General features: G+C 45.0%; 1 protein-coding gene across 2 annotated transcripts in view; it reads left to right on the top strand.

Moving 5' to 3' along the window:
* Positions 1-907: 907 nt before the first annotated feature.
* Positions 908-15,319, top strand: part of HCFC1 (host cell factor C1) — a 31,691-nt gene continuing 17,279 nt past the window's right edge. Inside the window, exons 1-16 of one of the 2 annotated variants that reach the window (XM_087710895.1) lie at positions 908-1,882; positions 4,832-4,980; positions 5,064-5,224; positions 5,440-5,648; positions 5,975-6,059; positions 6,140-6,246; positions 6,342-6,521; positions 8,056-8,469; positions 9,417-9,577; positions 10,545-10,742; positions 12,038-12,268; positions 12,549-12,653; positions 12,872-13,091; positions 13,249-13,391; positions 13,480-13,618; positions 14,511-14,731. In XM_087710895.1, the coding sequence (XP_087567021.1) occupies positions 1,669-1,882; positions 4,832-4,980; positions 5,064-5,224; positions 5,440-5,648; positions 5,975-6,059; positions 6,140-6,246; positions 6,342-6,521; positions 8,056-8,469; positions 9,417-9,577; positions 10,545-10,742; positions 12,038-12,268; positions 12,549-12,653; positions 12,872-13,091; positions 13,249-13,391; positions 13,480-13,618; positions 14,511-14,731 (2,937 nt within the window). In that variant the 5' untranslated portion in view covers positions 908-1,668. The remainder of the gene's footprint in view (positions 1,883-4,831; positions 4,981-5,063; positions 5,225-5,439; positions 5,649-5,974; positions 6,060-6,139; positions 6,247-6,341; positions 6,522-8,055; positions 8,470-9,416; positions 9,578-10,544; positions 10,743-12,037; positions 12,269-12,548; positions 12,654-12,871; positions 13,092-13,248; positions 13,392-13,479; positions 13,619-14,510; positions 14,732-15,319) is intronic. The other variant, XM_087710896.1, reaches the window with a different exon arrangement.

Here is a 15,319-nt window from a genome sequence, read left to right as displayed (position 1 = left end):
CAGGTGCATTACTGAGCATGAGTAGGTCACGGGTACTGTCTTAACCGCTGGATGACACGCGAGCATCCAATAAATGTTATTCACGTGCATCCACGAAACGAGCGCAGCGTCAATTTTTACCCCCAAAGATGGCGGCGCCCATAAGCGTTGCTATGCAGTGAAACACTCGCTGAGAGGCGGAGGCGTATCGCACCTCCCCCAAAGCACTCGTGGCCGGTACTAGCGGCGAGGCCGATCATTGGTGGAGCTGGTTTTTTTAAAATGCAAGAGGGGCGGAGTTTTGCATTCAAAATGGAAACACACACATAACATTCGGAGAGTTTACACAGCTTAGAGCCCGGAGAGACGCTGACAACCGTCTTGAGGGCCGAATAATAATAATAATAATAAAAAGCGCGGTGAAGCTGGCCAAGAATTTCCCCTCCGTACGCATCGCAAAAGACAGAAAGGGACTTGGCGGTCCCCCAACATGGCGATGCCCAAGCAGCCCTGCCCACCGAAAATGGCGGCGCCCTAGTGGGAGGGGTTCCGTACAGAGGGCCTCGCTTTGGCTCCGCCTCCAGACGCTGCCGAGGAAGAGAGACTCCTCACAGGCGCAAGATGGCGGCTCCCAGGGCGGCGTGAAGGCGCCTGGAGCCCGTACCTTGCCCGTCGGTGCCGTACAGCGGGGCTGGATCGAGCTGCCCGTTGCGCTTGGAAGCCGGACGGAGAGCGCCCTGGCTTAGAACTCCGGGCTGGGGAGTAGGCAGGATCAGCGGGGAAGACGCGCCGGGTGGGGGGACGAGGGGAGGCGGCTTCTCCCTCTCTGCGGCCGCCATTTTCCGTCCGGGCAACACAAGATGGCGGCTCCCAGGGCCGGGCTCTGAGCGGGGGCCGGAGGGGGGCGGCAGAGGGGCCCTGTTACGAGGGGGGAGGAGTAACTGCCCCACGCGGGGTAATTCCCTCGCAGGGGGAATTGGTGTTGGTTTTGAAAAAGGCAGGAGGCAATTGGGGGGATTTTGTATTAGCCCCCCTCTCTTATTGCAAGGGTGGGTGTCTGCTCCATAGAGATTTCTGAATTCCGGTCGTGGTGGTGGTGGAGGGGGGGGAGAAATACGGTCACCGAAACTCATTATCGGCAAAGGGAGCCTTAGGAGTTTTCCAGCAACGGGGAATATATGCCTCTAAGCTGGGACTGCCTCACGAAATAAAAAAAAAGGGCAGCTACTTGTCCCGCCAAGAGTTTTAATTTTGGGGGGGGGGAGGAGCGGAGGATTTTTTTTTTAACTTTTCCTTTTCACAACTCCTCCGAATTAAGTTTGTTTGCAGCCAAAGAGGTGGCTGTGACCCGGTGCCCGCGGTGAGGGGCTGGGGGGGGTTTGTTCTCGGTAGTTAGAAGAACCGTGGGGCGCCTTGCCTCACTGGGGGGAGGACTTTTTGCGTTTGCTCTCGTCCTCCGAAGAAAGTTAAAAAAAAAAGCTTCGGTGGTTGCTTCCACGAAACGAGTCTTTCCTCGAGAGAGAGAGAGGTAGACTGCATGTGGCTTGGGGGGATCTTTTTTTTGAGCCGCCGCTTGTGGGGGAAATAAGGAAGCCCTTAAACAAGCCCGTTGCTGTTGTTTTTAAGAGGACTGGTTGCTAGAAAGCGGGGGTGGGGGGGATACTTATTGAGAGTTAGGAGGTGCTTTCTATGGCCTCTCCTGTTGTCCCTAGTGGGGGCTCCCCAACAGGTGGCGGGGCCGCTGCAGGGCTGCTGCAGCCCCGCTGGAAACGTGTGATTGGGTGGTCAGGCCCTGTGCCTCGGCCCCGACATGGACACAGAGCGGTGGCAATCAAAGAGCTGATTGTGGTCTTCGGAGGGGGCAATGAGGGCATCGTGGATGAGTTGCATGTCTATAATACAGGTAAGGGGGGGGAGGCTGAACGGGCAACAGTATTTAGGGTATTGGTAGGACCAGGGCATTACCCCACTTTGGGTCCATTGGGCAAAGAAAGATCGACTCTAATTGGTCCCAGAGTTGATTTAGTTCTCCCATGAAGATATGATCTCCAATACCTCTTTTATAGAGAGGAAAATAAAAAGTATCTGCAACTACTGTTCAATATTAGTTTCTATAAGACTCATGACATTTGCTTTAACGGCTTTCATTTTCTCAAAAGTGATTGGTGCATGGAAACAAGGGATAGAGGAGAGATCTGTAAAGGTGAAACAATGGTAAAGTCTTGTTTCTCTTGAATTTTCTTCAGCCTGTTTTCAATGCGATAAACTGGCATGTGTGTGCCTTGGAACGGCTTCCATTAGATGGAATCCAGCACCTTCACTTTGGAGACTTCCCCCCCCCCCCCCCGATTTACATGCTTTGTGCTTAAGCTTGTGTACGAAATGATTTTTTATGCTTGTAGAAAGGACCTAAAAGCAACGTTTTTTTGCGAAATCAGACTATATCAGCAGCGTTCCTCAGGATTATTTTGTCAAAACCATCATCAGTCCCACAACAATGTGGGAGGTGGAGGAATGAATAGTTGGCAAAAAGAGAAAGATCTCTGCCAGCTTGATGGGGGGGGGGAGAGATCTAGAGAACTATCCATCAATGAAGCCTGTGAACCAATTTTGAACATAGCGCAGGGTGCTTTAAGGACACAAAGTTCTTGCGCTTCCATATTAACCTGGCGCTTTGTGAGTAGCCGTGCAATTTTGCCTCGCATCGTAATGTTCTCTCTCCTCCCGGTGTTTAATACACTATTTTCCCCTCATGCACTCTCAAGTGCACTCATGTGATGAGATGGCGGGGCAGTGCTAGAAGGAGCTTTTCTTCCCCAAAGACTTGGCGCCTAAAATTTAACTTCCGAATGCTACAGCTTTTAACTCTTTGTTTGCCTGTTTTTCCCTCTTTGGCTTGGATGCATAAGAATGCAGTTGAACTGGGGCTGACAGTAATGCTGTGGTAGGGAGCGAATGCTGGGACATTTCACCTTATAGCTAATTGGGGGGGGGGGTGTCAGTTTATCTTGAGTACCAAGCTATTTGTTTCCTATAATCTCAATTCTAGTTGGAAATTGCCTAAAATAATTAGCACCCTGGGTTTATTTCTAGTGCCAATTGAAAAAGTTCTGCTCCTACATATATATGCCAACCCTAGCCTTTATATTTTTAATTAAAGGTTAGAGGCTTCTAAAAGTTAAAGCTTTATAAATTGAGAAGGGGAGGTCTAAATAGATGGTCTCAAGCCTGATGGTGTTTATCTAGACTGCTTTGGATACATTCCAGGAGACCAGTTTGACAGTAGAGTTAGCACAGTTTTTCTAGAGAAAGCGGGTTGATTGGTAAAGACAGGACTTGGTTTACCCGCCTCATTCTAGCTTTCAGTCCCGGTAACATGCCACAGTAAGTTAAGACATATATTCGGTCAGTAAGGAAAATGATAAAAGTAACCTTGCCAGTGTAAAGTTGCAGAGGATAGCTACAAATGAAGATACTAGCTTTGAGAATTAAATGGAAGAATTCAGGGTTTCACATTGTTAATGAACTTGTATGTCATTGAAACCTAACCTTTTTTAAAAAAAACTATGGAACTTTTAAAATAGACATAAATGAGAAAGGGCATAATAAATTTAGGCTCATTGTGTATTCTGAAAAAAAAATTCAAACTCAATTTTTTTTAAAAAAAAAGTCAAAGCAGAAAAATTTGCTTTTAACAAAAGTATTGTTTTAATTTTTCTTTGAAATTGGCATTTCCTTTTCTTGCATGAGTAAAAGGTTCCCTCTTAGAAAATGCATTCTTGAATTCAATATCATACGGTATAGATTCTTTTGCTTTTAAATTGTATATTGTTATGTTCGTCTTTTTTATCCCTTGTCTGTACCCCCTTCCCTGACTTGGATTGTGAGCCGCCCTGAGTCCCCTTCGGGGAAAAGGGCGGCATATAAATGCAATAAATTCCAATTCCAATTTCTGCTCTTTGTATCTTTAGTGCTTTCATGCCACTGCTGTGTTGCTGCAAACACAGCCCTTGAGTCAAACAATATAAAGTATATTTTACTAACTAACAAGTCAAGTACTTGCCCAAAAAAGTTTGAAGAAGTGCTAGGGAGGCCTGTCAAAATCCCAGTAAGTGCCAGTACAACGCTGGCTAAACAGAAGGGGCTATAACTAGTTAAGTCCAAGAATAAATATGTGGAATGAAGCAGTATATTGGCTGGCAAGCACATGCAGAAGGGAGTAATGCCTTCCTCCTCCACTTTTAATGTCAGCCACAGCATCTAGATATCCTGTGGTTCGGAGAGTCCTCTTACTATGTAACTAGAGCTGGACAGAAGTGGGTGGGTCTCAGCTTCCTGATTGGCAGCTGCCTCATCTCTCATCTCCTGATAGGTTGCTTCCTCCTGCCTGCTTATTGTAAACAGTTAGGCGCTCATGCCTCTTACGGCTATCTGCTGCATTAATCCGGACAGTTGTCCCAGAGCAGGAAGGAAGGTTTTCTTTTCTCTGACATCCTTTACTATCACAGGCTGCTTCCTTTATTTTATGCCCTCTCAATTTAGATTATAGCTATCCTGAAAGACTGCTTTTTTTTTTGAAGCATCCGGTGTAAAGCAGAATTGTTAGTTGAGAGAGCAAACAAGAATATAATTGCAATGATGGCCATCTCATTTTCACCACACACAAAAATAGCTTCTGTATTGAGTGTGTATAGTTCCGATTTTTGTAGAGCTTCAGTTAAAGTATCAGTTAGGAGAGAAAGAGTGAAATCCCAACTGTCCAGCCCTGAGTTGCTTCCAGAATGTTGTCACATGAAGCTCTATTGTATTTGAAAGTAAGCTGTCCTTCATATTTCTTTCTTTTTTTCCCCAGCTACAAACCAGTGGTTCATCCCAGCTGTGCGTGGAGACATTCCACCTGGTTGTGCTGCATATGGTTTTGTTTGTGATGGGACTCGTCTCCTGGTATTTGGTGGAATGGTTGAATATGGCAAGTACAGCAATGATCTGTACGAATTGCAGGTGAGTGCTTGCCAACTTAGTTCTTTATCTTAATTTGCCTTGCTTGCTTAGATTGATAATACTTCGATCCTTTATTATTCTAGGCCAGTCGTTGGGAATGGAAGAGACTCAAGGCCAAGATGCCCAAGAATGGGCCCACACCATGTCCACGCCTTGGACATAGCTTCTCATTGGTGGGCAACAAATGTTACCTTTTTGGAGGATTGGCCAATGACAGTGAAGATCCTAAGAATAACATTCCCAGGTACATTGACTTTTTGCCAGTTTAGATCAAAAGAAACAAGTTTTGTATAATGTTGTAATGAATCATGTTCCCTTTTGTTTTACCTTTTTTTCTAGTTTTTAAGAAAATATTCCAAGTGGTATCAAAAACAAAATGCAAAAACAAAAACAAAAAAAACAAGAGTGCTACAATTTCTCACCTGGCTTTCACATGTTCTCTCACTCTCTTTTTTACAGGTACCTAAATGACCTCTATAACTTGGAGCTGCGGCCAGGATCTGGTGTGGGGTCCTGGGACATTCCCATCACCTATGGTGTATTGCCTCCACCACGAGAATCCCATACAGCTGTGGTCTACACAGAAAAAGACAGCAAAAAGTCCAAATTGGTCATATACGGGGGCATGAGTGGTTGTCGTCTTGGTGATCTCTGGACACTTGATATCGGTAAAAGCAACGAAGTTGAGTGGGGACAGATTTTAAACAGGCTTTTAGATAGATCGGGTCCTAGGACACAACCATTTTAGTTCTGTCCAAGTGCTAGCCAGTTTGTATATGTACTGTGCCTTAGAACAGTGGTCTCCAACCTTGGCAACTTTAAGACTTGTGGACTTCAACTCCCAGAGTTCCTCAGCCAGCTTTGCTGGCTGAGGAACTCTGGGAGTTGAAGTCCACAGGTCTTAAAGTTGCCAAGGTTGGAGACCACTGCCTTAGAAGACTGAGAGGCTGGACCTTTTGGAAACAATGACCTCTGGGATGGTTTCTTCCTCTAGATTCTTTGACATGGAACAAGCCCAACCTGAGAGGGGTGGCTCCACTCCCTCGAAGTCTGCATTCAGCCACAACCATTGGGAACAAGTAAGTTCCTCTCCTATCCTGACACGTTTCAGCCAAATTTTTCAGCCAAATTTTAATTTTTGTTCTTTCTTTCTTTGCAGAATGTATGTATTTGGTGGCTGGGTGCCTCTTGTTATGGATGATGTCAAAGTGGCTACACATGAAAAGGAATGGAAATGCACAAATACTCTGGCCTGTCTCAACTTAGGTATGGGAGGCTATAAAAGCAATGCCTGTTTTAACTTTAGTTGCTCTTTATTCTACTAAGAAGCTGACCTTTTGTGCATATATCTACCAATGCAGACTCCATGGCTTGGGAGCCCATTCTGATGGATACACTGGAGGAGAATACTCCACGGGCACGTGCAGGGCATTGTGCCGTGGCCATTAATACCCGCCTGTACATCTGGAGTGGCCGTGATGGATACCGTAAAGCCTGGAACAACCAGGTTTGCTGCAAGGATCTCTGGTATCTTGAGACCGGTAAGAAGTACTGCAGCGGAGATACTATCTACCCATTTATATGTTACTCAGGCTTCTATGATATTGTAGTCTGTTAAGTCTCATGATAGGCTCATGCTGTTTGTTTGGATTCTCCGAATTCTATTTATTACATTTTTTTTATCCTGCCTTCATTACTTTATAGTAACTCAAGGCAGTGAAAATACCTAATACACCTTCCTCCTGCTATTTTTCCCACAACAACAACCATTTGAGGTAGGTTAGGATAAGATAGAGCGACTTCCTCAAAGTCACCCGGCCAACTTTCATTCCTAAAGTGAGATTAGAATTCACAGTTTACTGGTTTCTAGGCCGGCACCTTAATTATTGCACAAACCGACTCTCTTAATTTCTTAGAAATTATTTAATATGTTGAGAGTCATCATCTGTCATGGGAACATAAGCAGTGCCAATATTTGAACAGACTGGTTCTCTGCGTAGGGAAAGTGTGAAACATGTTGCTGCTCCAATTACATCCTGAAGTACAGATTTCAGAAAGGTGAAATCTTTCTGAAGGTGGCGCAGTGGTTAAATGCAGCACTGCAGGCTACTGCTAGATCAGCAGGTCAGCGGTTCAAATCTCACCGGCTCAGGGTTGACTCAGCCTTCCATCCTTCCGAGGTGGGTAAAAGGAGGACCCAGATTGTTGGGGGCAATATGCTAACTCTCTGTAAACCGCTTAGAGAGGCCTGAAAGGCCTATGAAGCGGTATATAAGTCCACTGCTATTGCTATTGCTACTTGTGGGGTTTTTTTTTTTGGAACATGTGGATGTTGCTTTCATATTGGAATTTCTGATGAGAACCGAGTATAGTGCATTGCTCTGGATGCGTTTTCTGCATTCTTTTAAGGAGAATTGTGTTGCTAGAAGCCCAGACTCCAAAATGTTTGGATCTATAGCCTCACACTGATTAAGTGCACTCTGGATAAAACCAGTGTTACATCGATTGTCCTTATCCCAAAAAAAGAAAGCAGGGTGTCTAAATTAAAACAGGATCCAACAGTAGGACTAAACTAGGCCCTGTTGAGATTGTATTATATCAAGTTTTCTATAAGTAACTTTTAAATTAAATACTTTGATAATGATTGTAGAAGATTCCATAAGTATCCTTTTCTTGGTTTTGTGGGGGGGGGGTTGTCTTTTCAAACAGTATAACTGTAAATTTCTCAGTCTCAAACTTTTTAGAAAGCAAAAGGAAAAGTTATTTTTCCTGGTTTTAAAACATGTTTAGCCAAAGGCCTTCTGTGAGAATTAAAGTACCCCAAATGGTACTTTATCACCCCATCAAAAGAAGTTTTAAAAAAATGTTTGGGGAGGAAACAGCAATGTTTTGGTGCAATATTGTGTGACAGTACCTTCAGGGGGAAACAATCTAATCAGAATCCTTTCAAGTGTTGTGTTTAAAATGGTGTGGAAAACTTGTTTTATCTGGAATGTGGGAGTTTGTACTCTCGTGACAGATAACAGTGGGGCCATTTTCCTAATACCATCTACCCTTGTTCTCTTTTACCCACAGAGAAACCTCCACCCCCTTCACGGGTTCAGCTGGTTCGTGCCAACACCAACTCCTTGGAAGTGAGCTGGGGTTCTGTCCCAACTGCGGATACTTACTTACTCCAACTGCAGAAATACGACATCCCAGCTGCCTCCTCGCCAGCTGCTAATCCTGTGCCCTCAGTGCCTGTCAATCCCCCGAAGAGCCCTGCCCCTGCTGCTGCCGCACCTGTCCCTGCCGTGCAGCCTTTGGCACAAATGGGTATCACCCTGCTGCCGCAGACCACAGCTGTTGCTGCGGCCACTGCTGCCACCGCCGCTGCCGCTGCTCCTGCCCCACCAACCACAACAACCATCCAGGTGCTTCCTACCGTGCCTACAAGCCCAATGCCAGGGCCTCCTCCGGCAGCTGCCATTGCTACTCCTCGTCCACAAAGTAAGGGAGAAGTTTTTTTTTTTTTAATTTTCCAGTCGAAATTTTCTACTTTCAAAAGCTGGGCTAATGGTACACAGCCCTTGAATCTGACTTTCCTTCTTAGCAGGAGCCCTGCTTAGTAAGAGCACCACCTTCAGTTTTCCAAAAGGGGGGGGGGGCATCTGTTTCATGGCATTTCCCCCCCTTAATGTCAGTCTCCTGAAATTCCTTTTCTTAAGAATCATCTTAAAAGAATTGATTTCCTTTTAGCAGGGAACAAAATAATTAGAGTGGAGTTGAACTCCACTGAACACAGTGTACTTTCAGGTTCATATTTTAACAAATATTCTCGCCATCCTTTATTTTTCTACTTGTGTGTTCCACAAATTCAAAGCCACACAGCTGGGTGCTTTTCACATTTTTCCGTAAGAGGAAAAAGATGAGCTATCCTTACGATGCATTGTGTAATCTGCAAATTGTTTCAAAGGGAAAAGATTTTAAACTTCAAATGGGATGTTCCAGAAATTCCAGAAGTGTTTCGTGCTTGTGGTGGTACTATTTGAATAGCTGTTTAGAATTTGGAGCATTTGGTTTACTACTGAAGTTTTATCCTGCCAAGGGTGTGGATCAATTAAAAAAAAAGTAGTTTCCAAATTAACTGCACTTTGCTAGGATAGCGTTTTTGAAACCCCAGAACTGCAATAGGTAGAAATCTATATTTTTGATGCACATGCATCAAAATTAATTTAGAAGTGTTGCTTTAGCCATCATTTGCCGTTTTGTGGCTCTGTCAAGTCATAATGTCATTCTTAAAGCAACTGCCGCTTTGGAAGGCTGGAAAAGACTACTTGAATAATTAATAAATGCTCTGTTTATATGAAGCCCACAGTACTTCTGGAACATTTTTGCACACACAACCCTTATGTGCATGTAGTCTAAAATTCCATCTGCTTGTTTTCTTTCTGCAGCTGTTCCAGCTGTGCTGAAGGTCACTGGCCCACAAGCTACCACAGGAGCACCACTGGTAACTGTGCGGTCAGCAGGACAAGCTGGGAAAGGCCCAGTGACCGTGACTTCTTTGCCAGCTGGGGTGCGCATGGTGGTACCCACACAGAGCACTCAAGGGACGGTAAGTGGAGGCAGGAATGATGGGGACCTGTGCTGGAAGAAAGAATTCATCACATCTCATCCTCTTTTGCCTGTCTATGTCATTAATGCATTGCCATTTTTTTTAGATCAATATATGTTTTATTTCATTTTCAATTTATACAATCACTTATATACTGTGCGATTAAAGAAACAATAAACACAACTCTTCTTATATTCCAAAATGCAAAACCAACATAACACTTCAACCCTCCATACACCCTTTCTTTCTCCCCCTCCAACTTTCATTTCTCCCCTTCAGCATTCCCCTCCTCTACTTCCCCTCCCCCTCTAACGTTCCTTTCTCCCCCTCCCTCCATCTCACCCTCCTTCCATTCCCCTCTCACTCCCTCTCTACTCCTCCCTCTTCTTTCCCTCTACTCCTCACTTCGGTGTATTTCTGCTATTCATTAGTATATTCAATTTGCATTTTATACTAAAATTGAAAGAAAAGAAAAAAAAAGAAAAAGAAAAGGAGCAACAGTATACAAGTGCATTCTTGTTGTTTTGAAAATTGAAACTATGTTTCCCCCCTCCCTCCTCCCCCCCTACCCCCTATGATCCCCCCTCCCTACCCCCCTTCAGACTTCCCAGATCCCATACCCGGCTTAGCTTTTTATCAAACACAGTCTAGAGCAGTGGTTCCCAAAGTTAGCAACTTTAAGACTTGTGGACTTCAACTCCCAGAATTCTCCAGCCAGCTCTGCTGGCTGGAGAATTCTGGGAGTTGAAGTCCACAAGTCTTAAAGTTGCCAGCTTTGGGAACCACTGGTCTAGAGTACCGTATATTAAAACCAAGTACATTGAAAGTTAAGAGATTTTTAAAAAAAAAAAGGGAAAAAAGAAGGAAATAATAATAATAATATTTTTTTTTTTATTAATGCATTGCCATTTTTATCTTCATGGAATCCTAGTGGTATTAAGTCACTGACTTTTTCCCTTAAACTTAGGTGATTGGCAGCAGCTCCCAGATGAGTGGCATGGCAGCTCTGGCAGCTGCAGCTGCAGCCACTCAGAAAATTCCACCGTCCTCAGCCCCCACTATGTTAAGTATGCCTGCTGGTACTACCATAGTTAAGACTGTTGCAGTGTCCCCAGGCACCACCACATTACCCACCACAGTTAAAGTTGCTTCTTCTCCAGTCATGGTGAGTATCCATGGCATGTTTCTTTGCTTTATTAAATTTATACACCTCCCATCTTTCTCTGAAAAGCAACTGGGGACATCTTAGGAAATCATAAATACAGAAAATGTCAGCATTAAAGATATTAAAATACAAAGGCAAGAGGCAGAAAGGCAAAATCGGTGTGAGGGCAGTTTCTTCCCAATCACTACACCAACTACCTCCAGTGATGAGCTCCATGAAGACCTCAGGCTAAATTGGCGGAGTCAGGTTTCAAGCCCTTCCAGGGCACCAACACAATGGGGACAGGCCTCACCCCATTATTTCCAAGAACAGGGACCACAGCAGGAAAGGCCCTTCTTCCACACACTGTGAGCTGAAACTGACCAATAGAGATTGTACAATGCCCTTTCTGCCTGATCAAGTAGGGTGGGCTGATCACATTGAGGCAAGGCAGTTCCTCAGTTAACCTGACCTGTACCATGAAACACTTCAAAGGTGATAACCGAAACCTTGAATTGTGCTCTACATGGGGCTACCCTTGAAAAGCGTTCGGAGACTACAGCTAGTCCAGAATGCAGCCGCGCGAGCGATATTGGGTGTACCGAGATACACCCATATTACACCTGTCCTCCGTGAGCTGCACTGGCTGCCAATTGGTCTCCGGACACAATTCAAGGTGTTGGTTATTACCTTTAAAGCCCTACAAGGCTCAGGACCAGCCTATCTGCGAGACCGCCTACTGCCACACACCTCCCAACGGCCGATAAGATCCCACAGGGTGGGCCTCCTTCGGATACCGTCAGCCAGTCAGTGTCGGCTGGCGGGCCCCCGGAGGAGAGCCTTCTCTGTGGCTGCTCCAACCCTGTGGAATCAGCTACCCCAGAGGTCCAGACCTTACCCACTCTCATGGCCTTCAGGAAAGCTGTAAAAACCTGGCTGTTCCGGCAGGCCTGGGGCTGTTGACCTTAGTGTTAAGGTCCAGCCCCGATTACAACGTATGTGTGTTGTATATTTTAAACTATTTTTTTTTCTTCTTTCAATATAAGCCGCCCGGAGTCCTCAGGGATTGGGCGGCCTATAAATTTAATAAATGAAATGAAATGAATGAATATTACAAGTAATATTCCCATAGTATGAATGGATCATCAGTTTTGTTGGAATTATTACAGGACAAAAGGGATAGGACAAACACTTTGGATCCTAGATTTGCATTTGTTAGACTTATGTTCAATCTGTAATAAAAAGGTGTCAGAATTCATATTGCCTCCACAGACTCTTATAAGATGCTCTTTTTAATACTGATCTTGTTTAACAAGCAGGTGAGCAACCCAGCCACCCGCATGCTGAAGACAGCAGCCGCCCAGGTGGGCACCTCAGTCTCTTCATCCACCACCAACACACCTACCCGGCCCATCATCACCGTGCACAAATCAGGCACTGTCACCGTAGCACAGCAGGCCCAGGTGATGACAACTGTGGTGGGTGGGGTAACGAAGACCATCACATTGGTGAAAAGCCCTATCTCCATGCCTGGAGGAAGTGCATTGGTAAGCATAATTCTTTTGATAGGGGTTTAAGAGAGGATGCTGGAAATGGAGGGATTTTTCTTCTGTCGACTTGTTTTTCAAACAAATGAGCATTTTCAGTGAGCCCTCAGCTTTTTTATCTAATGCTGAGCAGATGCCTTCGTTTAACAGGCTACTCATAAATGATTGATGGATATTTTACTTGTCAAATAAATGCTAAGTGAATTAGTAGACCATGTCCCTTTATATTATTAGAAGGAATCTTAAAGCAGACTTTCTCTCTTTCTTTGTTGGGGAGCAGATTTCCAATTTGGGAAAAATGATGTCTGTTGTGCAGACCAAACCAGTCCAGACATCAGCTGTAACAGGCCAAGCATCAACTGGTCCTGTGACTCAGATAATCCAGGTAAGAACATACAATGGAGGAACAATGCCAGATGTGACGCCAGTCCTAGGATACTCCCCAGAGTGTATGCCTTTCTCACCTCAATTGCCTATATGCCTCTTCCTCTTTGCCTGCCATTTTTCCCCCCTCTAGTATATTTTCTGCTTGTGGAATGCAAGAATATTGAGACTTCCTGCTTTATGCTGATTCTTGGTGTTTTCTTTTCTCCCCCCCTTAAGACCAAAGGGCCTCTCCCTGCTGGCACTATTCTGAAACTAGTGACTTCAGCAGATGGCAAGCCCACCACAATCATCACCACCTCTCAGGCAGGTGGCACAGGTACTAAGCCTACCATCCTGGGCATCAGCAGTGTGTCACCCAACACCACAAAGCCTAATACCACCACTATTATCAAGACCATCCCCATGTCAGCTATTATTACGCAAGCAGGTGCCACAGGTAAGAAATGGAATTTGATTTGCCACAGCAGTTATCCTGTTTCAGTCTATGGACCATTGGGTTGTACAGCAACCAGTGAGATCACAGCCTGGTTGTTGGAGAAGGGGAGAGAGGATTGCGTGTGCATTCATATTCTGTTGTTTTTTTAAATTTTCAGGTGTTACTAGTAGTCCTGGGATTAAGTCTCCCATCACCATTATCACCACAAAAGTGATGACCTCTGGCACTGGTACACCCGCCAAGATCATTACAGCAGTACCCAAATTAACCACAAGTCACGGACAGCAAAGCATAACACAAGTGAGCTAGGTGACAGGTTGGGAGATGCTAGAAGCCCCATTTTGACTTCAGCAGCTTAATGTGAAAAAAAAAATGTGTGTTTTCACAGGTAGTGCTTAAGGGAGCACCAGGACAACCGGGCACATTCTTGCGAACTGTCCCTATGGGTGGAGTACGACTCGTTACCCCTGTCACTGTGTCCGCAGTCAAGCCTACTGTTACCACTTTGGTAGTGAAAGGAACAACAGGTAAAGCCATTAAGCTGGAGGGAAGAATTAATGGATTTAGAGTTTATGTGAGTTCATTTGCTTTCCAGAGTGCATCAGCTGCTAGATTGGCTGTTGGATACGTTTTTGGGCCTGTGGACATCTTCACACTGCACAGGATCCCCCGTGTGCTGCAAAATTGCCCCGCTAACGATGTATTTTTACTAGTCTAGTTTACAGATATATGGCCTAGAAACGTGACCAGGAACTTCAGAGCTCATGTTTCTATGTACTAAGGTTACTGAAATTAACATGGATACCTCTTACAGAATTTTCTCCATCTTGGCTTATCCTATTTTTAAAGAGAGATTAAAAAAAAAACAGTATACATGTGAAGTCACATTACATTGAGATCTAACACATCGTGTCTAACCTAATATATATCCCTCCCTCCCCCCACCCCCCCGACCCCTCACCTCCTCCCCCCCCCTCTTTAAAAATAGGATAAGCCAAGTACATTGACATATAGTGGAAATACACCAAGGGGAGGAGGAGTGGGAAAGAAGAAATGGGCAGAGAGGGTGGGAGGGAAGGGGAGAAGGAAAGGGAGAAGGAAGGGGGGGGAGTGGATTTGGAGAGAGGAGTGGCAGAGGGGGAGGGGAAGTAGGGTAGAGGGGGATGATGGAGGGAGATAGAAAGTTGGAGGGTGGTGGAAGAAAGAGGTGTATGGAGAGTGGAAGAAGTATATTGGGTTTCTATTTTCTGGGGTATTGTTGACAAGAGGAATTGATGCAATTATTGTTTAATACTGTATGCTGTTGGCTATGCACACTATACATGTGAGTGTATGAAAATGAAAAAATGAAAAATATTACTCAAAAAAAAAAAAGAATTTTCTCCATCTTATGGTTTTTCCCCCTTTGTATCTTTTAAGGAGTTACAACCTTAGGCACTGTAACAGGCACAGTCTCAACAAGCCTAGCTGGAACTGGGGCACACAATACTAATGCTTCCTTGGCTACGCCTATTACCACCTTGGGGACCATTGCTACACTTTCCAGCCAGGTCATCAACCCAGCTGCCATCACCGTCTCAGCAGCACAGACAACCCTGACAGCGGCAGGAGGCCTCACCACTCCCACCATCACTATGCAGGTATGGTTTTGGCCTGGTCGAAAATTGCAAGCAAAGTTTCCCAACAAAATGATGCACAGACAGAGTGGTGCTCTGCATAGCCTATGATAAACTTTCAACATGAAATGTGGTACTTGTTGACACACATGGTTTCAAAGAATGATGTTTCTGTTTTATAAAAAAAATGATATCTTATTGGTTATTAGCTGAGACTTTTCATGTCATAGGAGTGGGTCTGTTTGTAGTTAGAGAAAAGGATGAAGTATTTAGCGCCATGATGGTGAACCTATGACACGCCATGGGGCACGCGAGGCTTTGCTCCAGTTCAGCTGACTTCGCCCTTGTTTTTCGCCATCTGAAAACGGGAATGGACTTCTGGTTTGTGTGTTAGGCCATTTTTCTCCTTCCGAAAGCTTTAGGGAAGTTGCCTAAATCCTCCAGAGAGTGAAAAACAGCCCTACGGGCAACCTGGAATGGACTTCTGGGTTGCCCATAGGGCCTTTTTCCGCCCTCCAGAAGCTTCAGGGAAGCCGCTTGAAGCATCCTGAGGGCCTCTGGGGCGGGGGGAGGCTGTTTTCGCCCTCCCCAGGCTCCTAGAAAGCCTTTGGA

The sequence above is a fragment of the Thamnophis sirtalis genome, unplaced genomic scaffold (genome assembly GCF_051295495.1).
Source record: "Thamnophis sirtalis isolate CommonGarterSnake01/CBP01778 unplaced genomic scaffold, rThaSir2_p1.2 scaffold_3, whole genome shotgun sequence".
NCBI lineage: Eukaryota > Metazoa > Chordata > Lepidosauria > Squamata > Natricidae > Thamnophis > Thamnophis sirtalis.
Note: the sequence above shows the minus strand (reverse complement) of the source record. Positions and strands in the feature narration are given on the sequence as shown.